Source organism: Anomaloglossus baeobatrachus, chromosome 2, assembly GCF_048569485.1.
Source record: "Anomaloglossus baeobatrachus isolate aAnoBae1 chromosome 2, aAnoBae1.hap1, whole genome shotgun sequence".
NCBI lineage: Eukaryota > Metazoa > Chordata > Amphibia > Anura > Aromobatidae > Anomaloglossus > Anomaloglossus baeobatrachus.
This window is the reverse complement of record NC_134354.1, coordinates 132,652,233-132,677,774: the sequence shown is the minus strand read 5'-3', so window position 1 is coordinate 132,677,774 and position 25,542 is coordinate 132,652,233. Positions and strand designations below refer to the sequence as shown.

Here is a 25,542-nt window from a genome sequence, read left to right as displayed (position 1 = left end):
GCAGGTCCCCCTTAAGTCATTTGGAGCGGACCCTGCTCAGACGACATCCAGAGCTCGCTGAGTTACCGCGTGCTCACAGTCAACTGCCATACACGACGTTTACCAGCGGTAAGTCTAGTCATCGTCTTTATTCCCTTCTACAAAAAGGGGTCTCGGTGAGAATGGGCAGGCCACACTGGAGTCGCTGAGTGATCACAGACAACAACCAGACACGGCGTTTACCTGCGGTAAGTCGTGTTATTGTCATTATCATTCCCCCAGAGGGCTCTGGAGAGAGGGGGCATGGCACCTTGCAGACAGGAAGGTGCGGGCCCCTGCGGGTTTTCAGTGGACATCCAGTTCGCCGTGTGACTGCGTGAGCACGGATATTCCTCGGACACAATTTTTACCAGCGGTAAGTCTCTTATATTGTCTTACCCCTTCTCGTAGAGGGCTCCGTGATGAAGGGGCACTCTACCCTGTACTTCACCCGCCTGGGTTCCTCCTGGCTTCTCGTCCCTATCGTGACGCTCCGCAGGGCCTCCACGGTCACTCTACGCAGAGGTCCGCGCTCCACCTATGCCGATCCAGGACTGGTTATCAGCTTCTGTGAGTACCCTCTCTTTACAAAATCTGGTGTCTCCCCGCTACACGGCCTGAGCCTCTAACATCAGGGTACCTACTCGTCGAGAGCTCTGACTCGGGATCAGGAACGCAGATTCGACATCTAGGAAGTCGCTGACTTCCTTTCCGGCTCTCGGGATCGCCCTTTCGGAGATAGGCGAGTCCAGTTTATCCCCTAGGCTACGTCAGGGTAGACTGGCTACGTAAGGGAAGGGTACATCCCTTTCCCGGCATCGGCTCTGATGCACCAGGACTCGTTCCCTCACGTTAGGTTCGTCAGGGAACCTTTATCCCTACAACAGCCATCTCCGCTTTGCGTGGCTGCGGACCGTCCCAGCTTTCTAAGAGTGCTTGCAGGGATCACGATCCCTACGCATCCCCAGGCTCTCTCTGCCCAGGAACGACCGGGAGACCCAGAGTCTCCCTTCCAGTACCCTCGCCTTGAGGTTTAGACCATCATCATCACTTTTCGCTACTAGGGTAGCTGAGCTACAGGAAGGAGTCCTCCCAGACCCGGCCCGGTCCATCACTCCTCAGGCACGGTATTCGAGCCGTTCAAGGGTTGCTACTCCTCACGCAGGAGCAGTTTCCCTCCTGGCATAGGGTCCTGCGGCTCTTTGCCTCCCGCTCCCGTTTTTTCCCTTCGGTTTTTTGCTATGCGAGTCCTCGACAGCCTGTGGCGGTGTTAGCGATGGTGCACATACCAGATTTCATCCCGGACTCTCCAACGGAACACACTGAAGAGCAGGGACAGGAAGGCTCCGTCTTCGAGGGTGACCGGCCAATTTCCTCCTAGATGACCAACCTTCCTAATCATCCCTGGGAAGATTCCCTTTCCTCCTCTGGAGCTTGTTATCAACCGTCACCAGTCTCCCGTACTAGAGTATGCTACCACACCATTCCTCGGCACGGTCCCGAGGGACACCCCTAGAGTGTCGTCTCCCCTTCAGCATTCCGGACTCGGAGCCATTCGGTTAGCCCGGTTACAATTTCTTCTCTGGGTTGTATTGTCCAGTCAGGTTCCAGTCGGACCATGCCACAGCAGTGATGCGCATCATCCACCAGGAAGACGCAAAGAGCGTCAGGGCAAGTGAAGAGGCCAAGAGGTTCTTGCTCTGGGACAGGCTCTTTCATTCGCTAATCTCGGCAGCACATCCCGAGCGTGGCCGATTTCCGCGGTACGATAGGTCTCGCGTAGGGAAAGGACTCCAACAGGGATATCAACAGCCAGATCTCTGGCGAAGGAAGACCTACAGTCGTGACTTTTTGGCCTTCCGATCCAACTCTCAAGTCAATGGTGCGTCGAGTACGCCACCTGCTCTGGACTAGAGGACGACGCCCAGGCCCGGTCGTGTTGCCTGTTCAGGCTCTCGTGCATCTTCCCGCTGCGTTCCATGTTCTCGAGGGTTCTCAAGAAGGACCTAGGCAGGCGATAGCTCGGGAGTGGCCCAGGCGAGCATAGCTTCGCATAACTTACTCATCTCCTCGCAGATGCCCCGTGGCTTCTTCCAGACCGCCAGATTCTTCCGTGTCGGGGCCCCTCTAGTCTACCAGGACTCAGGAGTCCCAGGTTCCATGGCCTCACCAGTGGATCCCGGGTGCTGGCTCGGTCAGGTCTGTGAACAAGATGATGGCAGACATTGAGGAGGGCATGGAATCCAGTTCCCTCGAAGATTTATTTCCACGTGGAAAGAGCTCCCCCGGTGGTGTGAGGACCGCATCTTCAGAGACTTTTCACTTTCCGTCAATCAGGGCCTTCGCTCAGAGAAACGTCCATCTGGCTCGGCGTTTTTCATCGTTCACTAGAAAAGTGGGACCATAATCCAGTGATGAGTTTGCTCAAGGTACCCCTTTTTTCCCTGCTCCCACCTGTTTTGATAGGTGGGCTCCTTGTGGCCATCTGGTTGTTATAGACGGCATCAGGGCGGACAGCCCTCTCGTAGTCTTTTCTCCCCCTTTTTCCGCTCCGCCAGCAGGATAAGGGGGGGGTTCCAGCCAGAACCCTTCGTTTCTGTCCGAGACACCTCGGCTTTCCTTCCAGAAGAGGTCTTTAGGTTTCGTTTTTGTCGGTTCTAGGCTCCCCTCTCAGCCTGAAAGAGGCATAGTTCGTTCTAGGGCTGGTACGAGCCCTCAGTCTTTCGTGTCGGCAGGACACCATTTTTTTTTGTCGGTTACACCGACTGTCAGTCCATCCTTCCGCCCTTTCCCAAGAAGCATAGGCCGGCGCAAAGGGCCTGAATATCACATGGATCCTTTCCTCCATATGTGAAGACTATCGCATGAAGGTCGGACTTCCGCCGCGGTCTACCGAGCAAGGGGCACCCTTGCACGATTGGGCTCCGGACGTCGGTCAACCAGGTCCTCTGGTCCACCACCCGATCTAGTCGGCGTACCTTTGCTAGTTTCTAACAGGTTCTCACTCAAGCTTCGGCAGAGGCCAGTCTTGGTGCAAGGTTTGCGGGTGGCAGTGGCACACCTGTAACAACGTAGGCGCTTGTAGGTCCGGGTCAGCCCGGCAAGGGGAAGCGACTTCCTTCCTATCTCCGGTGATGGTTTTCTTCCCACCCAGGGACTGCTTTTGGACGTCCCATGGTCCTGTGTCCCCCAATGAAACGACAGAGAAAGTAGGATTTTTGTGTACTCACCGTAAAATCTCTTTCTCTTAGTCTTCATTGGGGGACACAGCACCCACCCTGCTTGTGTTTTTTCGTTATATATGACATGCCTGTTTCCCCAGTGCCCACATTCCCAGGTCACTGGTCACACGACTGTTCGTCATAGTTTTTTACCTTGTTTTTTATCCAGGATTGTTTGGCTCTCCTCCTACTGCTTGTGCACTAAACTGATTGAGCCCGCCTCCGGCTCAGGGGTTATACTGCTGGGGAGGAGCTAACTTTTTCTGTTTACTTAGTGTCAGCCTCCTAGTGACAGCAGCATAACCCATGGTCCTGTGTCCCCCAATGAAGACTAAGAGAAAGAGATTTTACGGTGAGTACACAAAAATCCTACTTTCTTTGTCGCTCCATTGGGAGACCCAGACAATTGGGTGTATAGCTTCTGCCTCCGGAGGCCACACAAAGTATTACACTTTAAAAAGTGTAACCCCTCCCCTCTGCCTATACACCCTCCCGTGGATCACGGGCGCCTCAGTTTTATGCTTTGTGTGGAAGGAGGCACACATCCACTCATGCATTCTCATATTAGTTATGTCGGTTGGAAGAAAAGAGGGCCCCCACGGGGCCCCCGGCATGTTCCCTTCTCACCCCACTAAGTCGGCGGTGTTGTTAAGGTTGAGGTACCCATTGCGGGTACAAAGGCCGGAGCCTCATGCCGTCTCCTTCACCATCCCTTAGCGGCTCTGGGAGAAGTGGGATCCTGAACGGTCATCCATTTGCTGGGACCGTGCTCCCTCCGCAGCCCCTGTGGGAATCTGCCGGACCGGAGTCTATTCAACCTCAGGGACCGGGCCCTGCAACTCTAAGGTACTCTGTGTCCCCATTGGGGAATGTGCAGGAGCGCACCTTCTTCCCGGACGCTGCGGCAGCTGCTGAATTGAGAAGACCGGCGGACTTCCGCGCCAACCGTGCCTGCTTGTCGGGCGCGGTCTCAAATTTAGTCCCCGGCTTCATCGCGGCCTAGTCGCAAAAATCCCGCCCCCGGGCCTGCCTGTCAGGGGTAAGGGCGGGACTGCCGACCTGACGTCGGATGTGAGGGCTGGAGCATCCTGCAGGTTTCCTCCCCCCTCACTGATCACTGTGGGGACCCCAGATTCCCGCACTTTCCTGGCGCCGCCCACGGCTCCACTCCTCCCCTGAGATCTCCGGCAGCCATTTTTTGGGCATTCTGCCGGTGGAGGATTCTCAGGAACAGCTCTGCAGCTCCGGGGGACCTAAGGCTGGGAATCTGGAGGCACACACTCCGCTTGTTAGCGGTCGGTAAGCCACACCGGTCACCCGGTGCTGGTCCCCCCTAGGGTGCCGGATTAGATACGTATTTATATGTATATTTCTGTTCGGTCGGGCTGTATACCCTGTTTTTTGCCCATATACCCTCAGTGATCATTCTCCTAGGAGACAACAGCATGTCGTCCACAAGGAGCAAAGCTGTTAAGGCACAGGGGTTTTTTGCGGCCTGTACCTCTTGTGGGGCTATGTTACCTGCGGGTTCCACCTACCCTCACTGTAAGCAATGCTCGACCCCTGTTTCACTTGCTCAGCCGGAGCCTCGGTCACTAGTGGACCCCTCGGTTCATGTAGACCCCCCTGCTCCCCCTGTCCAGGCGGCAGGGACAGAGTTCTCCTCTTTTGCTGAGAAACTCTGAGTCACTTTCACAATCCATGGCTCAGTCTATGGACAAATGGTCTGCCAAGCTGCTAGAAGCTTTGCAGTCCAGACCGGTCCTTACACAGGCCCCGGCCCCTGTTGGATCGTCACCTCCAGGCCCCTCTCGGTCCGAGCCGCAGCACACTCCCAGGTTGGGCCCTAGGTCCCACGCGGAGGACTCCTGCCAGGACCACAGTCCTAGACAGGCTAAGCGGGCTCGCTGGGAATCTTCACCGACTTCTTCACGCTGCTCGGGTTCCCAGCTTGAGGATTCTCTGGAGGACGAGGCGGACGTCGCAGCTCAGGGTTCTGACCCTGACGTCGCCCTTAACCTTGATACACCTGAGGGGGACGCATTAGTGAATGATCTTATCTCGTCCATCAACCAGGTGTTGGATCTCTCTCCCCCGCCTCCTACTGTGGAGGAGTCGGCGTCTCAGCAGGAGAAACACCAGTTTCGGTTCCCCAAACGTACACGTAGTGCGTTCTTCGATCACTCTAACTTCAGAGACGCTGTCCAGAAGCCCAGGGCGGTTCCGGACAAGCGCTTTACTAAGCGCCTCACTGACACGCGTTACCCCTTCCCCGCTGAAGTCGTTAAGGGGTGGGCTCAATGTCCCAAGGTGGATCCTCCAGTCTCTAGATTGGCGGCTAGATCTGTGGTATTGGTGGCAGATGGCTCATCGCTAAAGGATGCCACTGACAGGCAGATAGAGCTCCTGGTGAAGTCCATCTATGAGGCCACGGGCGCGTCTTTTGCCCCGGCCTTTGCAGCCGTGTGGGCACTCCAAGCTATCTCGGCTTGTCTGACTGAGATTAATGCTGTCACACGTAATTCTGCTCCGCAAGTTGCGTCTTTGACTTCTCAAGCGTCAGCTTTTTCTTCCTACGCCATGAACGCAGTCCTAGACTCGGCTAGCCGTACAGTTGTGGCATCCGCTAACTCTGTGGCAGTCCGCAGGGCCATGTGGCTGCGCGAATGGAATGCAGACTCTGCCTCCAAGAGGTTCTTAACCGGTTTGCCGTTTTCTGGCGAACGCTTGTTTGGCGAACGATTGGATGAGATTATTAAGGAATCCAAGGGAAAGGACTCCTCCTTACCCCAGTCCAGACCTAAGAGACCTCAACAACGGAAAATACAATCGAGGTTTCGGTCCTTTCGTCCCTCCGCCAAGCCCCAATCCTCTTCGTCCAGCAGGCAGGAGAAAGGCCAGAGGAACTCCTATGCGTGGCGGTCCAAGTCACGCCCCCAAAAGGCCGCAGGAGGCACTGCCTCCAAGGCGGCCTCCTCATGACTCTCGGCATCCCCTAACCGCATCCTCGGTCGGTGGCAGGCTCTCCCGCTTTGGCGACGCCTGGTGGCCACATGTTCAAGACCGATGGGTGAGAGACATTCTGTCTCACGGTTACAGGATAGAGTTCAGCTCCCGTCCTGCGGCTCGTTTCTTCAGAACCTCTCCGCCCCCCGCTCAGGCCGACGCACTTTTTCAGGCGGTGGGCGCTCCAAAGATGGAAGGAGTTGTTATCCCCGTTCCCCTTCAGGAACGTGGTCGCGGCTTTTACTCCAACTTGTTCGTGGTGCGAAAAAAGGACGGATCATTCCGTCCCGTTCTGGACCTCAAACTGCTCAACAGACACGTGAGAACCAGACGGTTTCGGATGGAATCTCTCCGCTCGGTCATCGCCTCGATGTCACAAGGAGACTTCCTAGCATCGATCGACATCAAAGATGCTTATCTCCACGTGTTGATCGCACCCGAACATCAACGCTTCTTGCGTTTCGCCATCGGGGACGAACACCTTCAGTTCGTGGCATTGCCTTTCGGCCTGGCGACAGCCCCACGGGTTTTCACCAAAGTCATGGCATCCGTCGTGGCGGTCCTACACTCTCAGGGCCACTCGGTGATTCCCTACCTAGACGATCTCCTAGTCAGGGCCCCTTCTCGGGTGGCGTGTCAACACAGCCTTACAGTCGCTCTGACGACTCTCCAGCAGTTCGGGTGGATCATCAACTTCCCAAAATCCAAGTTGACACCGACCCAATCACTGACTTACCTCGGGGTGGAGTTTCATACACAGTCAGCGGTAGTCAAGCTACCGCGAGACAAACAGCTTTCTCTGCAGGCAGGGGTGCAATCACTTCTTCGGAGTCAGTCACACCCCTTAAGGCGCCTCATGCACTTCCTGGGGAAGATGGTGGCAGCGATGGAGGCAGTGCCGTTCGCGCAATTCCATCTACGGCAGCTCCAATGGGACATTCTCCGCAAATGGGACAGGAGGTCGGCTTCCCTCGACAGGGACGTCTCTCTTTCCCTTGCAACCAAGACGTCACTTCAGTGGTGGCTCCTTCCCAATTCTCTATCGCAGGGAAAATCCTTCCTACCCCCAACCTGGGCTGTGGTCACCACGGACGCGAGCCTGTCAGGGTGGGGAGCGGTTTTTCTCCACCACAGGGCTCAGGGAACCTGGACTCCGATAGAGTCATCCCTTCAGATCAATATTCTGGAGATAAGGGCAGTGTATCTAGCCCTATTGGCCTTTCATCGGTGGCTGGAGGGCAGGCAGATCCGTATCCAGTCGGACAACGCCACTGCCGTCGCATACATCAACCACCAAGGCGGCACTCGCAGTCGTCAAGCCTTCCAGGAAGTCCGGCGGATTCTGCAGTGGGTGGAAGCCACAGCCTCCACCATCTCCGCAGTTCACATCCCGGGCGTAGAAAACTGGGAAGCAGATTTTCTCAGTCGTCAGGGCATGGATGCGGGGGAATGGTCTCTGCACCCAGAAGTGTTTCGAGAGATCTGTCGCCGCTGGGGAACGCCGGACGTCGATCTCATGGCGTCACGGCACAACAACAAAGTCCCGGCATTCATGGCACGGTCTCAGGATCACAGAGCTCTGGCGGCGGACGCGTTAGTACAGGACTGGTCGCAGTTCCGACTGCCTTATGTGTTTCCTCCTCTGGCGATGCTGCCCAGAGTGTTACGCAAGATCAGGTCCGACTGCCGTCGCGCCATTCTCGTCGCTCCAGACTGGCCGAGGCGGTCGTGGTACCCGGATCTGTGGCATCTCACGGTGGGTCAGCCGTGGGCGCTTCCAGACCGCCCAGACTTGCTGTCACAAGGGCCATTTCTTTGTCGCTCCATTGGGAGACCCAGACAATTGACCCAGACAATTGGGTGTATAGGCTATGCCTCCGGAGGCTGCACAAAGTATTACACTAAAAGTGTAAAGCCCCTCCCCTTCTGCCTATACACCCCCCGTGCTCCCACGGGCTCCTCAGTTTTTTGCTTTGTGCGAAGGAGGCAGACATGCACGCATAGCTCCACAGATTAGTCAGCAGCAGCTGCTGACTATGTCGGATGGAAGAAAAGAGGGCCCATAACTGGGCCCCCAGCATGCTCCCTTCTCACCCCACTCTTGTCGGCGGTGTTGTTAAGGTTGAGGTATCCATTGCGGGTACGGAGGCTGGAGCCCACATGCTGTTTTCCTTCCCCATCCCATTTAGGGCTCTGGGTGAAGTGGGATCCTAATCGGTCTCCAGGCACTGAGACCGTGCTCCATCCACAGCCCCTGGGGACTCTGCTGGATAATGGAGCCGAGTATCGTCAGGGACATGGCCCTGCTACTTTGAGGTACTATGTGTCCCCGTGGGGACCGCGCACAGAAACACTCCAGCATTGCTGGGTGTGTTAGTGCGCCGGGGACCGCGGCGCTGACCGCAATTGTGCCATCACACGCTGCAGCGTGGCTGGGTGTGTAGTGTATTGGGGACTACCGCGCTGACCGCCGCTGCCATTGTTATACATGCGGCGCGGCTGGGACTGTTGGTGCGCCGGGGACATCAGCGCTTATACGGCGGCCGCGCTTATAACTCTAGTCCCCGGCTTTTGCGGCCTAGTCTCATTCTCTTCCCGTCCCCAGGCCTGCCAGTCAGGGGAAGGGCGGGACGCTGTACAGAATGTCAGCACTGAGGGCTGGAGCATGCTTTGCATACTCCACCCCCCTCACTGTGCACAGTGGGGCACCAGTTTCCCGCACTTTCTAGGGCACGCCCACGGCCCCCTCCTCTCCTCAGGACGTCGGCAGCCATTCCTGTCAGCTCTTCTGACGCTGGAGAGGGGAGACAAGCTCTGGGAGACCCAGGCAGGGATTCTGGTGGCCACACAACCGCTTTGAGCGGCCGGTAAGCAGCACCTCTGGTGCTGGCCCCACTTGTGCAGAAGTGTACTTATAGATTATATGATTATAGGCTATACTTTACACTGTATAGTGCACGGTTGATTTTTGGCTATATACCCTCCTGGGTTGCTCAGGGGAGACAACAGCATGGCGCCCACAAGAAGCAGGGGTGCCAAAACACAGGCTTACTATGCTGCCTGCGCCGCATGTACGGCTTCACTACCGGCAGGTTCCACTGACCCTCATTGTGTGCACTGCTCGGCCCCTGTGGCACTTACTCAGCCGGAGCCTCTGCTAAGGGTGGCCCAGGGGGAACCACCTGCTAACACTGTCCAGGTGACAGGGACGGAGTTTACAGTTTTTACTGAAAGGCTGTCTGAGACTATGGCTAAGATACTAGAAGCTTTGCAGTCCAGACCGGTATCTCAGACCATGGGCACTGTGGAATCATTGCCCCCTGGTTCCCCTCAGTTGGAACAACCATGTCCTCCCGGGGTGTCTCATAGATCCCAGGGTGAGGTCTCTGACACGGACCGCAGTCCCAGACCACCTAAGCGAGCTCGCTGGGAAATTCCCTCGACATCATCACATTGTTCAGGGTCTAAGCGGGAGGACTCTCTGTATGATGAAGCGGAGGTAGCTGATCAGGATTCTGATCCTGAGGCCGCTCTCAACCTTGATACTCCTGATGGGGACGCCATAGTGAATGATCTTATCGCGTCCATAAATCAAATGTTGGATATTTCTCCCTCAGCTCCTCCAGTAGAGGAGTCAGCTTCTCAGCAGGAGAAATTCCGTTTCAGGTTCCCCAAGCGTACAACGAGTTGTTTCTGGACCACTCTGACTTCAGAGAGGCAGTCCAGAAACACCGGGCTTGTCCAGATAAGCGTTTTTCTAAGCGCCTTAAGGATACACGTTATCCCTTCCCCCCTGACGTGGTCAAGGGCTGGACTCAGTGTCCCAAGGTGGATCCTCCAATCTCCAGACTGGCGGCTAGATCCATAGTTGCAGTTGAAGATGGGGCTTCACTCAAGGATGCCACTGACAGACAGATGGAGCTCTGGTTGAAATCCATCTATGAAGCTATCGGCGCGTCTTTTGCTCCAGCATTCGCAGCCGTATGGGCACTCCAAGCTATCTCAGCGGGTCAAGCGCAAATTGACGCACTCACACGTACGTCTGCGCCGCAAGTGGCTTCCATAACATCTCAAACGTCGGCATTTGCGTCTTACGCTATTAATGCTGTCCTGGACTCTGCGAGCTGTACGGCGGTTGCAGCCGACAATTCGGTTGCCATACGCAGGGCCTTGTGGCTGCGGGAATGGAAGGCAGATTCGGCTTCCAAAAAGTGCTTAACCGGTTTGCCTTTTTCTGGCGACCGTCTGTTTGGTGAGAGATTGGATGAAATCATCAAGCAATCCAAGGGAAAGGAAACATCCTTACCCCAGGCCAAACCAAACTTACCCCAACAGAGGAGGGGACAGTCGAGGTTTCGGTCCTTTCGGGGTGCGGGCAGGTCCCAATTCTCCTCGTCCAAAAGGCCTCAGAAGGATCAGAGGAACTCCGATTCATGGCGGTCTAAGTCACGCCCTAAAAAGACCGCCGGAGGTGCCGCTACCAAGGCGGCTTCCTCATGACTTACGGCCGCTTCACACCGCATCCTCGGTCGGTGGCAGGCTCTCCCGCTTTTGCGACACCTGGCTGCCACAGGTAAAAGACCGTTGGGTGAGAGACATTCTGTCTCACGGTTACAGGATAGAGTTCAGCTCTCATCCTCCAACTCGATTCTTCAGGACATCTCCGCCTCCCGAGCGAGCCGATGCTCTTCTGCAGGCGCTGGGCACTCTGAAGGCAGAAGGAGTGGTGGTCCCTGTTCCTCTTCAGCAACAGGGTCACGGTTTTTACTCCAACTTGTTCGTGGTTTCAAAGAAGGACGGGTCTTTCCGTCCTGTCCTGGACCTAAAACTGCTCAACAAACACGTAAAGACCAGGCGGTTCCGGATGGAATCCCTCCGCTCCGTCATCGCCTCAATGTCCCAAGGAGATTTCCTTGCATCGATCGATATCAAAGATGCTTATCTCCACGTTCCGATTGCTCCAGAGCATCAGCGCTTTCTGCGCTTCGCCATAGGAGACGAACACCTTCAGTTCGTGGCACTCCCGTTCGGCCTGGCGACAGCCCCACGGGTTTTCACCAAGGTCATGGCTACAGTAGTCGCGGTCCTCCACTCTCAGGGACACTCAGTGATCCCTTACTTAGACGATCTGCTGGTCAAGGCTCCCTCTCAAGAGGCATGCCAGCACAGCCTCACCGCTACTCTGGAGACTCTCCAGAGTTTCGGGTGGATCATCAATTTTCCAAAGTCAAATCTGACACCGGCCCAATCGCTGACATATCTTGGCATGGAGTTTCATACCCTCTCAGCGATAATGAAGCTTCCGCTGTACAAGCAGCGTTCACTACAGACGGGGGTGCAATCTCTCCTTCAAGGTCAGTCACACCCCTTGAGGCGCCTCATGCACTTCCTGGGGAAGATGGTGGCAGCAATGGAGGCAGTCCCTTTCGCGCAGTTTCACCTGCGTCCTCTTCAATGGGACATCCTACGCAAATGGGACAGGAAGCCGACGTCCCTCGACAGGAACGTCTCCCTCTCTCAGGCAACCAAAGCTTCCCTTCGGTGGTGGCTTCTTCCCACTTCATTATCGAAGGGGAAATCCTTCCTACCCCCATCCTGGGCGGTGGTCACGACGGACGCGAGTCTGTCAGGGTGGGGAGCAGTCTTTCTCCACCACAGGGCTCAGGGTACGTGGACCCAGCAAGAGTCCTCACTTCAGATCAATGTTCTGGAGATCAGGGCAGTGTATCTTGCCCTAAAAGCGTTCCAGCAGTGGCTGGAAGGCAAGCAGATCCGAATTCAGTTGGACAACTCCACAGCGGTGGCTTACATCAACCACCAAGGAGGAACACGCAGTCGGCAAGCCTTCCAGGAAGTCCGGCGGATTTTGATGTGGGTGGAAGCCACGGCCTCCACCATCTCCGCAGTTCACATCCCAGGCGTGGAAAACTGGGAAGCAGACTTTCTCAGTCGCCAGGGCATGGACGCAGGGGAATGGTCCCTTCACCCGGACGTGTTTCAGGAGATCTGTTGCCGCTGGGGGATGCCGGACGTCGACCTAATGGCGTCCCGGCACAACAACAAGGTCACGGCATTCATGGCACGTTCTCACGATCACAGAGCTCTAGCGGCAGACGCCTTAGTTCAAGATTGGTCGCAGTTTCAACTCCCTTATGTGTTTCCTCCGCTGGCACTGTTGCCCAGAGTGTTACGCAAGATCAGGGCCGACTGCCGCCGCGCCATCCTCGTCGCCCCAGACTGGCCGAGGAGGTCGTGGTACCCGGATCTGTGGCATCTCACGGTCGGCCAACCGTGGGCACTACCAGACCGAACAGACTTGCTGTCTCAAGGGCCGTTTTTCCATCTGAATTCTGCGGCCCTCATCCTGACTGTGTGGCCATTGAGTCCTGGATCTTAGCGTCTTCAGGGTTATCTCAAGAGGTCCTTGCCACTATGAGACAGGCTAGGAAACCAACGTCCGCCAAGATTTACCACAGGACGTGGAAAATATTCCTGTCGTGGTGCTCTGCTCGGGGTTTTTCTCCCTGGCCATTTGCCTTGCCCACTTTCCTGTCCTTTCTTCAGTCCGGATTGGAAAAGGGTTTGTCACTCGGCTCCCTTAAGGGACAAGTCTCTGCGCTCTCTGTGTTTTTTCAGAAGCGCCTGGCCAGACTTCAACAGGTACGCACGTTTCTGCAGGGGGTTTGTCACATCGTTCCTCCTTACAAACGTCCGTTGGAAACCTGGGATCTGAACAGGGTGCTGATGGTTCTTCAGAAACCACCGTTCGAGCCAATGAGGGATATTTCTCTCGCACGCCTTTCGCAGAAAGTGGTTTTCCTAGTAGCAGTCACTTCACTTCGGAGAGTGTCTGAGCTGGCAGCTCTGTCATGCAAAGCCCCCTTCCTGGTGTTTCACCAGGACAAGGTGGTTCTGCGTCCGGTTCCGGAATTTCTCCCTAAGGTGGTATCCCCCTTTCATCTCAATCAGGATATCTCCTTACTCTCTTTTTGTCCTCATCCAGTTCACCAATGTGAAAAGGATTTGCACTTGTTAGATCTGGTGAGAGCACTCAGACTCTACATTTCTCGTACGGCGCCCCTGCGCCGCTCGGATGCACTCTTTGTCCTTGTCGCTGGCCAGCGTAAAGGGTCACAGGCTTCCAAATCAACCCTGGCTCAGTGGATCAAGGAACCAATTCTCGAAGCTTACCGTTCTGCTGGGCTTCCGGTTCCCTCAGGGCTGAAGGCCCATTCTACCAGAGCCGTGGGTGCGTCCTGGGCTTTGAGGCACCAGGCTACGGCTCAGCAGGTGTGTCAGGCGGCTACCTGGTCGAGCCTGCACACTTTCACGAAACACTATCAGGTGCATACCTATGCTTCGGCAGATGCCAGCCTAGGTAGGCGAGTCCTTCAGGCGGCGGTTGCCCACCTGTAGGACGGAGCCGTTACGGCTCTATTTTGAGGTATTATTTACCCACCCAGGGACTGCTTTTGGACGTCCCAATTGTCTGGGTCTCCCAATGGAGCGACAAAGAAGAAGGGAATTTTGTTTACTTACCGTAAATTCCTTTTCTTCTAGCTCCAATTGGGAGACCCAGCACCCGCCCCTGTTTTTTTGTGTACACATGTTGTTCATGTTGAATGGTTTCAGTTCTCCGATATTCCTTCGGATTGAATTTACTTTAAACCAGTTTATAATTTTTTTCCTCCTTCTTGCTTTTGCACCAAAACTGAGGAGCCCGTGGGAGCACGGGGGGTGTATAGGCAGAAGGGGAGGGGCTTTACACTTTTAGTGTAATACTTTGTGCGGCCTCCGGAGGCATAGCCTATACACCCAATTGTCTGGGTCAATTGTCTGGGTCTCCCAATTGGAGCTAGAAGAAAAGGAATTTACGGTAAGTAAACAAAATTCCCTTCTTTTCCATCTGAATTCTGTGGCCCTCAACCTGACTGTGTGGCCATTGAGTCCTGGCTCCTTGCGTCTTCAGGGTTATCTCAGGATGTCATTGCCACCATGAGACGGGCCAGGAAGCCAACGTCCGCCAAGATCTATTACAGGTCTTGGCAAATCTTCTTATCCTGGTGCTCTGATAACGGTTTCTCTCCATGGCCGTTTGCCTTACCCACTTTTCTTTCATTCCTCCAATCCGGAATGGACAAGGGTTTGTCACTCGGCTCTGTCAAGGGCCAAGTATCGGCGCTCTCCGTATTTTTTCAAAAGCGTCTAGCCAGGCTTCCGCAGGTCCGCACGTTCCTGCAGGGAGTTTGCCACTTAGTCCCACCTTACAAGCGTCCGCTGGAACCCTGGGATCTTAACAGGGTGCTAACGGCTCTTCAGAAACCACCTTTCGAGCCGCTACGGGATGTCTCTTTATCACGTCTTTCGCAAAAGGTGGCCTTTCTAGTGGCAATTACATCACTCCGGAGAGTGTCTGAGCTCGCAGCGCTATCATGCAAAGCCCCCTTCCTGGTGTTTCACCAGGATAAGGTGGTTCTGCGTCCGGTTCCGGAATTTCTCCCTAAGGTGGTATCTACTTTTCATCTCAATCAGGATATCTCCTTACCTTCATTTTTCCCTAATCCAATTCACCAATGTGAAAAGGATTTGCACTCTTTGGATCTGGTGAGAGCACTCCGGCTCTACGTGTCTCGCACGGCGCCCCTGCGTCGTTCAGATGCGCTCTTTGTCCTTGTCGCTGGCCAGCGTAAGGGTTCGCAGGCTTCCAAGTCAACCTTGGCTCGGTGGATCAAGGAACCAATTCTCGAAGCCTACCGTTCTTCTGGGCTTCCGCTTCCTTCAGGGATGAAAGCCCATTCTACCAGAGCCGTGGGTGCGTCCTGGGCATTGCGGCACCGGGCTACGGCTCAGCAGGTGTGTCAGGCAGCGACGTGGTCTAGTCTGCACACTTTCACGAAACACTATCAAGTGCATACCTATGCTTCGGCAGACGCCAGTCTAGGTAGGCGAGTCCTTCAGGCGGCGGCGGTTGCCCACCTGTAAGAGGAGGGCCGTTTCGGCTCTTTTTATTGAGGTATTTTTACCCACCCAGGGACTGCTTTTGGACGTCCCAATTGTCTGGGTCTCCCAATGGAGCGACAAAGAAGAAGGGAATTTTGTTTACTTACCGTAAATTCCTTTTCTTCTAGCTCCTATTGGGAGACCCAGCACCCGCCCCTGTTCCCTTCGGGCTGTTGTTCTTTTGTGTACACATGTTGTTCATGTTGAATTGTTCTTTTGGTTCATGGTTCAGTTCTCCGAACATCCTTCGGATTGAATTTACCCTAGACCAATTTATAAGTTTTCTCCTTCCTGCTTTTGCACCAAAACTGAGGAGCCCGTGATGCACGGGAGGGTGTATAGGCAGAGGGGAGGGGTTACACTTTTTAAAGTGTAATACTTTGTGTGGCCTCCGGAGGCAGAAGCTATACACCCAATTGTCTGGGTCTCCCAATAGGAGCTAGAAGAAAAGGAATTTACGGTAAGTAAACAAAATTCCCTTCTTGTCTGCATGACAGTGTTGTTATTGAAGACGTATATAGTAATAGTATGATCTCGATTACACTGTAGGTCTTCCAACAATACATTAGTATTTTAAGAACCACTCTGTGTCATCTAGGAGAGGCAGTCCTGTTGTCATTGTGTTAATCAGTGTATTATTATTTTACTATTTTAAAAAAAGTCTTTTACATCTTCCATTGCAACAGAGGAGAAAACTGGATGCCGTTTATTACTACATGCGTAGTCTAGCTGCCAGCAACCCAATACTCACTGCCAAGGAAAGTCTCATGAGTTTGTTTGAAGAGACAAAGCGTAAGGTAAGCTGCCGCGTGTTCCTACAATGTACATCATGGAACAGTATGTGGTGCTCTACATAAATGCTCATCGATTTAAATAGTGATGGCAAATTCACGTCTTTTTGTTTTAATACCGTGTTTCCCTGAAAATAAGACCTCCTCCAAAAATAAGACCTAGTAGGAGTTTTCTGCAAGGCTTAAATATAAGACATCCCCCGAAAATAAGACCTAGCCGCGGGTCAATAATGAAGTGTCCATGCAGCGGTAAAAAAGTTTAAGAATCCTGCAGGACACTTCATTATAGATAGCTGACATCCCCAAAGGAAAGAAGAGAGAAGACCCTGCTATCGTACTCAACAGACGCCGACCGGGAGCAGGGGAGCGCATAAAGGTCCTGCGGTGGAACACACACACGAGAGCGCACACACACAATCGCACTACAGATCGCATACACACACTCACCACATCCAGCGATATCGCTTGCTTCTTGGCAGTGTAAGAACCTGCGACATTGTTCACTGTGCGTTGTGCTTCCAGGACCTGCAGGAGGATCACATGACCGGAAGCAAGTGGTTTCACTGGATGGGGTGAATGTCTGCATGCGATTGTACTGGTATGTGCGATTTTTGTCAGTGTGTGAGTGTATGCTATCTGACGTGTGAGTGTGTGTCTGATGTGCGAGTGTGTGTGTTCTGATGTGTGAGGGTTGGCCCTAAGCAGGGGAGAGCAGCGTGCAGCACAGCTGCTGGGAGGTCACATGGAGATCACAGGAAGGAATGATGTGGAATCTAATCAGATTTTGTGTGTGTGTGTGTGTGTGTGTGTGTGTGTGTGTCTATATGTCTATATGAGTGTGTGTTTGAGCGTGTGTTCTGATGTATGTGAGTGTTCGCCAAACGCAGGGGCGGACAGCGTGCAGCATACCTGGTGGGAGATCACAGGGAGGAATGAAGTGGAATCTGGTGTGTGTGTGTGTGTGTGTGTGTGTGTGTCTATATGAGCGTGTATATACAGTATGTATGTGTATATGAGCGTGTGATCTGATTTGTGAGTGTCAGCCAGACGCAGGGGAGGATGGCGTGCAGCGTACCTGCTGGGAGATCACAGGGAGATCTGGGAGCCACACAAGACGCTCGAGGCTGGTAAGTATGACGATCCTGGGAAGGGGGGGGTCTGCTTTTTGTGGGGGTAAACTAACCCCCCAACAATGTCGCCTCGAGAGTAAGACATCCCCCGAAAATAAGCCCTAGTGCTTTTTTCGGGGCAAAAAAAAATAAAATATAAGACAGTGTCTTATTTTTGGGCAAACAAGGTACCGTATTTTTCGGACTATAAGACGCACCGGACTATAAGATGCACCCTGGTTTTAGAGGAGGAAAGTAGGAAAATAAAATTTTAAGCAAAAAATGTGGTCATGACACACTGTTATGGGGCGATGATCTGCTGCCTACACTGTTATGGGGGTAATGTCCCAAAATTCTCTACTAAGGTGCCGCATCCTGGTAATGATCCTCCTGCCTTGTATATACAGTATATGTCCCTCATCCTGCTATATACCGTCATTCTGCCATATGGCCGCATCCTGCTATATACTGGCATATGGCCGCATCCTACTATATACCCCATCATGGCAAATGCGCCCATCCTGCTGATATGACCGCATCCTGCTCAGATGACCCCATCCTGCTCAGATGACCCCATCCTGCTCATATTATACCCCCATCCTGGTGTATGGCCGCATCCTGTGGCACATAAAAAAAAAAATTAAACGTTCATACCCACCTCAGCTCACCTCACTCCCTGCAGCATCGCTTGTCCTCCGGTCTGTGTCAGCGGCAGCGCCGCTGAGTGGTGCCGTCCCCGTTCTCCTGCAGCATCACTTGTCCTCCCGTCTGTGTCAGCGGCAGCGCCGCTGAGAGGAGCCGTCCCCGTTACCCTGCTGCATCGCGATCATCTCCTATGTCTGTGCCGGTGGCGGCTGAGTGTGGACACGTGCGCACAGCGATGACGTCATCGCTGTGCGCGCCGCTAGTCTCCACCCAGCCGACGGCACAGGAGATGATCGCGATACAGCAAGGTAACGGGGATGGCTCCACTCAGCAGCGCTGACACAGACGGAAGAACGAGCGATGCTGCAGGGGAACGGTGAGTACTGTACACTGATTCACTGCCCCCCGCGCTGATGATGATGTGCGGGGGGCAGTGAATACAGCCGCACATGATCACTCCAGGCCGTAGTTGCCAGGGGTGATCATGCGGGCCGGCTGTTTATCCCCCGCCCATCATCCCGCCCACCTGTCAGTGCCTGCTTCAGCGCTGAGGGATGATGGGCGGGGGATGGGCGTGCATATTAAATGAGCGGGTCCACGTGGTCACGGCAGGCTGCTACAGCCTGCTCGTGTCCCCGATGACCCGCTGTACCGCAGCACCCTCATTCCCCGCAGCCACATTCAGACCATAAGACGCACCCCCCACTTTCCCCCAACATTTGGGGGGAAAAAGTGCGTCTTATGGTCCGAAAAATACGGTACATAGCAGAAGATGTTTACTGTAATGTTAACAGAAGATTAAACAGCAAATCAGGGAGAAGTCATTATTATGGGGGGTTTTCAACTGTCCTGATAAAAATTGAGGAGCAGAAACCTGCAGATCCACCAAAGGAAACAGGTTTATAACAACAAAGCAAGACCATTACCTTTCCCAACTGGTAGAGGACCCAAGAGGTGGGGGCACTGCTAGACCTGATACTGACCAATGGCTCAGAATCTCAAATATGTGAGTAATCACAAAATTATATGTTTTCATGTATCCTTTAATAAGATGTATGGTAGAGGAGCTACAAGATCACTAAATGTCAGGTAAGTGAAATTCCATCAGCTAAGAGATTAACTTGGTGCCTCAAACGGGGACAATGTCTAAAAACAAGCAAGCAAACCAAATGGAAAACTTTTGTATAAATCTGAATAAGCCTGTCTACTATTGTGGGAATAAACTAGCTGTATGGAGCTGTCCGGGACGCAATAAATAAAAAAAAGCGTTTTCATAGCAAGTAACAAATGAACAAGACACAAAGGCTCATTGCCAAAAGAAGCAAGCAAACAGGTGAAAAACGCAGGGAAAACGCAAAAGAATTGACATGCTGCATTTTTGTGGTCACCACAAAAGTGCAACCAAAAAGAAGCAACGTGCGCAGAGCAAATCTAAAATCTCATAGACTTTGCTGGGGAAATAAAAGCATGCAGTTTGTGGTGACTAAAAGGTCGCTACAAAATGCACCAAAACAGCATGACAAACTGCAGTGTGCGCACGGGGCCTTATTGTTTGACACCCATGGGTAAATGTCGAATGCACATCTGACTCTTAGGGGTACTTTGCACACTACGATATCGCAGGTACGATGTCGGTGGGGTCAAATTGAAAGTGACGCACATCCGGCGTCGCTGTCGATTATCGTAGTGTGTAAATCCTTTTTGATACGATTAACGAGCGCAAAAGCGTCATCGTATCATCTGTGTAGGGTCCGACGTTTTCATAATTTCGCTGCAGCGATGGTACGATGTTCCTCGTTCCTGCGGCAGCACACATCGCTGTGTGAGAAGCCGCAGGAGCGAGGAACATCAGCTTACCTGCGTTACCGCGGCTCACGTTGGCTATGCGGAAGGACGGAGGTGGGCGGGATGTTTCCGCTCCGCTCGTCTCTGCCCCTCCGCTTCTATTGGCCGCCTGCCGTGTGACGTCGCTGTGATGCCGCACGACCCGCCCCCTTAGGAAGGAGGCATGTCGCCGGCCAGAGCGACGTCGCAGGGCAGGTAAGTGCATGTGAAGCTGCCGTAGCGATAATGTTCGCTACGGCAGCTATCACAAGATATCGAATGTGCGACGGGGGCGGGCACTATCGCACTCTGCATCGCAAGCATCGGCTTACGATGTCGTAGTGTGCAAAGTACCCCTTAAGCCATTTGATGGCTCCCAAGCCCTCCTTTTCCCAATAGAGAAATTAAATTAACAAATGTTTGGTGCTACCATGTCTGTAAACATTCAACCTAGCAACAAATAAATAAAGAAATGCAATAAGTGATCAAAACATTGAATGTACCAGAAAATGATACCTATAAAAATGACAGCTCCTCTTCCTCATAAAGCAAGCCCTCCAGCTCTATTGACATAATTAGTTACCGTATTTTTCGCTTTATAAGACGCACCGGAATATAATACGCACCCCAAACTTAGACATAAAAAAAGGTAAAAAAAAGAAAAATGGGGTCCGTCTTATACTCCGGTGTTCTCTTACCGGAGGGGGGCAGCAGTGGTGGTGAAGCGGGGTCACAGGAGGCACAGGTTGTGCTGGCAGGCGCGGCGGGTCAGTGGCAGCGGGGTCCGTGGTTGCAGGTGCCGTGGCGTCCGTGGTTGCAGGCGCGCTGGCGTCCGCGGTGGCAGGAGCCGTGGGATCCATGGTGGCGGCAGCAGCCGTGGCGGGTGAGCCGTGCAGCAGGCCGGTGCAGTGAGTGTCCGCGGTGACTGCTCAGTGATGGCAGCGGCGGGGACTGCTCAGTGGTGGCAGCGGCAGGGACTGCTCAGTGGTGGAGCAGACGGATGCGGTGTTTTCCCAGTGTGTCCGCGGTCCCGATTCAAGTAATGGCGCCCGGAGCGACGCATGCGCAGATGGAGCTCTCATCCAAGGGCTCCATCTGCGCACGCGCTGACTCCCGGAGCAGCGCGTGCGCAGATGGAGCTCTTATCCAAGAGCTCCACCGGCGCCATCATTTGAAAGTGGGACCGCGGACAACTGGTAACATGCTGCACAGCCGCCCGCCCCGCATGCACAGAGTGGATGCCAGCAGGCTGCCCGCCCACCCTGCGTACAAGCCGCCGGGTACCTGTGCTTGCGTGCGGTTGCGGCTGCCGCCCGCACACAGCCATGGGTGCCCGGCTGCCACCGCATGCAAGCACAGGTACCCGGCTGCCGACCCCACACAGCACCCGGCTGCCATCCGCACACAGCCACGGGTACCCGGCTGCCACCGCACGCAAGCACATGTACCCGGCCGCTTGCATGCAGCCACAGGCACCCGGCCGCCCGATCGCCTCAGACAGGACCCCCCCCAGGTACCGCTTTATAAGACGCACCCCCCATTTTCCTCCCAAATTTTTGGGAGGAAATGTGCGTCTTATAAAGCGAAAAATACGGTAAGTCTCAGGAAACGGCAATGAATCCTTTTTTATACATTGCTCTGAATTTATTTTTTTTTAAACCCATTAAATGGTAAAGTGAATGGTGTCATTGAAATGTATTATTTGACCTGCAAAAGCCATGAAAAGTAGGAAAGAGACTCTTGGAAAGCAGAGGGGGGAAAATGAATATGGTCTCCAAAAGGAAGATGTTATTAATGGTAATATTGTTGAATTGTTGAATTATATATCTTTAGGCTGAGCAAATGGAACACAAACCAAAAAAGGTTGCGGATGCAAGCACTCATCGTAATCCCACTGAGGACACCACCCGAATGGAGATATGGATCCACCCAACACGGGGAGGGGGTCCCAGCAGCAGCAGCCCTGGCAGTGACGGCGTTGAAAGTCTTAGCCCAAGTGATGTGAGTTTTGATTATTGTATTTTATTACTCTTACATGTATTCTTTACTTGTATTCTTTGCACCTTTTAAAGGGAATCTGTTACCAGGCTTTTGCTGGCTCATCTGACAGCAGCATAATGAGAAAGAGACCCTGATTCCAGAGATGTCTCTTACTGAGCTGCTTGCTGTCACTTTGATAAACTCAATGTTTTCTCTGCTGCCGATCTAGCAGTTATACAGAGCTCATGAATATGCTGGACTACCTACAGCACGCCAAATAGTCCTGTAATGATTATCTATTGCTGGCTGACTAAACAGTGACTTTAATCAAAACTACATTAAACAGCTCAGTAAGTGAAACCGCTGGAATCAGGATCTCTGCCTCTACTTTATGCTGTTCTCAGATTAGGTGTTAAAAACCTGGAGACTGATTCCCTTTAAAGAGAGACAGTCACAATAAGTCTGTGATACTGGTGCACTTCATTGCACCCATCATACAATGCCAACTTTCCAAAGCATCAAACCTTTGTAGATTAAATCAGATATTGTCCTATGATCCCGCACAGCCAGTCAGCATCTTTAAAAACTAGATCACAGACTGCGTCACTTGATCCTTTCTGGAGCTACTGACTGGCCAGGGACATGCGCTGCGCTGTTATGTGACTTTGCAGAACGAGGAATGTTTTTTTTAAGCCCCATATTAGACCATTGGAGTAAATGTTTAGTAGATATTGCCATTTCTGCTACAGCAACTACAAGGCTGTGTTCACATGTAGCATAATTGCTGCATTGTTTTTATTTACATGTTTACTGCAGGTGTGAACACTGCAAAAACAATCTTCTTTGGTTATTGCGCTTTTTCTGTGTTTTTTTTTTTTCTTTTTTTATGCCTTTTTCCTTCTTTATTGGATGCAATTGAGGCTATGTGCGCACGTCGCGTAAAAACATGCAGTTACGCTGCGCTTTGTAGCGCAGCGTAACTGCATGCGTCCTGCGTCCCCTGCACAGTCTATGGAGACTGTGCAGGGGCCGTGCGCACGTGGCGTTTAAGAGCGCAGCGCTTCGGCTACTGCCGAAGCGCTGCGCAAAAAGAAGTGACATGTCACTTCTTTCCTGCGCTTTGCCGGCAGCTCCTGCACGGTCTATGGCAGGAGCTGCAGGCAGAGCGCATGGAATCGGCGCTCACTACGGACATTTCTGCAGCGATCTAAAGCGCACATGTGCTCTTCAGATCGCTGCAGAAATTTCTGCAGGGCTTGTACGCAACGTGCGCACATAGCCTTACAGTTCAATAGCATCTACAAATGCACAGAGGGTATACGTTTTCATGATATCACATCCATTTTGCTTGGGCACTTAAGCACAACAGATTTTCTGCACAAAAAAAGCAGTAAAAAAACACCCAACGTGTGAACACTGCATCGGAGCATGGTACTGATCCCTATTTTAGTAGGCATATCGTAGTTATTTCTCCATCACTTCATTGTGGAACACAACCATGGGATAGTCTGCTAACACCGGGAGACACACTGATATTACGAGCATATAGCATAAAAAATTGGTTCCTCCTCGGCTAACTTTCCTGCCAGTGACTGGCTACCTCCAGGTTTTTTTTTTTTTCTGAGGCAGTCTGTTTCAGACCTCTCTTGGGTATTAGGTTAACCATTTTTACCGTTCCTATTTTAGTCTCTTCTGGGTAACCTGAGTGTAATTGCACACTCTGTTTGAACCACATTGTGAATGGAGAGTACAGTCTGTGGCATTCAGTCTATATCCTCTCACATTGGTTTGACCTGACCAGATTTCCTTGCTGCGTTCAGGTACGGGGCGGTGGTCCGTACGCTGGTAGACTCCTGCCCGTTCGCCCAGCATACCGTGCAAGGAGCAGAAGACTGTTTTGTCTTCTGGACAGGTGAGTATTACCCTTTCCCGCCCACTTCTCCCTCTCTTGTACATGTCTCCTTTTTGACCTTTTCCTTCATGCTTTCCTGCTGTGGGTCAGCTCTGCCGGGTGCAGAGGGTTTGTGCTGTGGTCCCTTGCTGCTTAGAATCATGGCGCTCGTGCTCTGGGAAGAGGAGCAGGTTGCGCGACAGCTGTGGCTTTGGTGTTTGACGGACTTCCCTCCCTTACAGGTTGGTGGCTGTGGTCGTGCTTCCTGGTCATCAGCCACCGAGGCACATCTGACTAGTCAGCAGTACAGCTGCACAGGACACCCTTTGTCCCGCCTCTTCTGGTCCCACCTCTTTATCTGCCTATGGTGCCTTTTTTGATCTCGGTTGGTCGCTAGAATTTGAATTCCTCACCTCTGCGTCCTCACTGTGGATTTTGCAGTGAAGTTTTGACATCACAAGGCTCTTCACAGACTCTGGTCTGGGTAGGGCTTTTTCCATTTCGGGCTGGTATTTGCTGCTCCCCAGCGACATCACTTCATTGCTCATCTGTGGTCTTCCTTATTCCTCACTGCCTCTGCTCACTCTGTCTCTCTGATGTCAAGAGATGACCGTGCACGCCCTCCAGCCCAGCTAGCACTGGTCACTTGTTACCACATACAACATATGCAGAATAAGTTTTCTACTGACCAGTTTATACACTATTGTGCTGCTTGTATTCCTTCTCACTTGCAGATGCCCGCTTAGAGGTCCTCGATAGTTTCGGAAGAGAGTGTGTCTCCTCCTCTTTGGGCCTGTGATCGTATTCATACTATTGCAGAATTAGAGTGTCCAGGATCCTGGTTATTGCGGGGAAATGACTCTCTGTGACTTCGACCGCCCCAGGAGCTGTTGCTGACTCTTAGTGAGTCAGACCCTCCAGAGACTGCTCATCATGTCTTAGGGGTCGGCTACATTCTAAGAACCCTTGAGTGTCTTCTCGTTACAGGTCTACATTTCTGGAAAGGCACCCAGTGGCCTCTTGGTCTCCGCAGGGGCTACTGTCTCTAGAGCGTACTGACTAGCTGTAGTGCGGAGTTGGTGGTAGACCCTTATGTGGTGGGACAGTTGAGAGATTTGGTTGAAAGTTTAATAACAGCTGTTTACTCTTCTGTACCATTTCAGACCAGCGGATCCCCTTCCACCCAGTGAAGCAGATTTTTCTTTTTCGCTCCTAATTGGGAGACCCAGACAGTGGGTGTATAGCTACTGCCCTCTGGAGGCCGCACAAAGAACTACACTTAAAAGTGTAAGGCCCCTCCCCTTCTGGCTATACACCCTCCCGTAGGAGTACAGATTCCTCAGTTTTAGCTTTGTGCGCAAGGAGGTCAGACACGCACGCATAGCTCCATTGTTTTTAGTCAGCAGCAGCTGCTGACTATGTCGGATGGAAGAAAAGAGGGCCCATAAACAGGGCTCCCAGCATGCTCCCTTCTCACCCCACTGTATGTCGGAGGTGTTTGTAAGGTTGAGGTACCCATTGCGGGTACGGCGGCAGGAGCCCACATGCTGATTCCTTCCCCATCCCTTTTTACAGGGCCCTGGGTGAAGTGGGATTTACTGGTCTCCAGGCACTGAGACCGGGCTCCATCTACAGCCCCTGGACAAGATGCTGGATGGAGCGGAGTACATCAGGGACATGGCCCTGCATCCTCAAGGTACTCTGTGTCCCCGTGCAGGCGCTCACACCGCAGCATGCTGGGTGTTGTAGTGCGCCGGGGGACATCAGCGCTACGGCGCTTGTGCCATGGCCTCATTCAGCTTAGCTGAAGCAGGCACACTTCCAGGAATCGGTCGCGCCGGCCGCTGGGACTGCGGCGCGGCTGGCACTTGTGGTGCGCCGGGGACTTCAGCGCGGCCCGCGCTTTTACGGCGGCCGCGCTGATAACTCGAGTCCCCGGCTTTTGCGGCCTGATTCCGTTCGTTCCCGCCCCCGGACCTGCCAGTCAGGAGAGGGGCGGGACGCTGGCCACATCTAGAAATCGGTCAGGCCGGCCGCTGGGACTGCGGCGCGGCTGG

General features: G+C 53.2%; 1 protein-coding gene across 1 annotated transcript in view; it reads left to right on the top strand.

Annotated features, from left to right (window-relative positions):
- SMG6 (SMG6 nonsense mediated mRNA decay factor) overlaps positions 1-25,542 on the top strand; it is a 420,134-nt gene that overhangs the window by 31,706 nt on the left and 362,886 nt on the right. The window contains exons 7-8 of the mRNA XM_075335342.1: positions 15,932-16,042; positions 21,448-21,615. Coding sequence (XP_075191457.1) covers positions 15,932-16,042; positions 21,448-21,615 — 279 coding nt within the window. The remainder of the gene's footprint in view (positions 1-15,931; positions 16,043-21,447; positions 21,616-25,542) is intronic.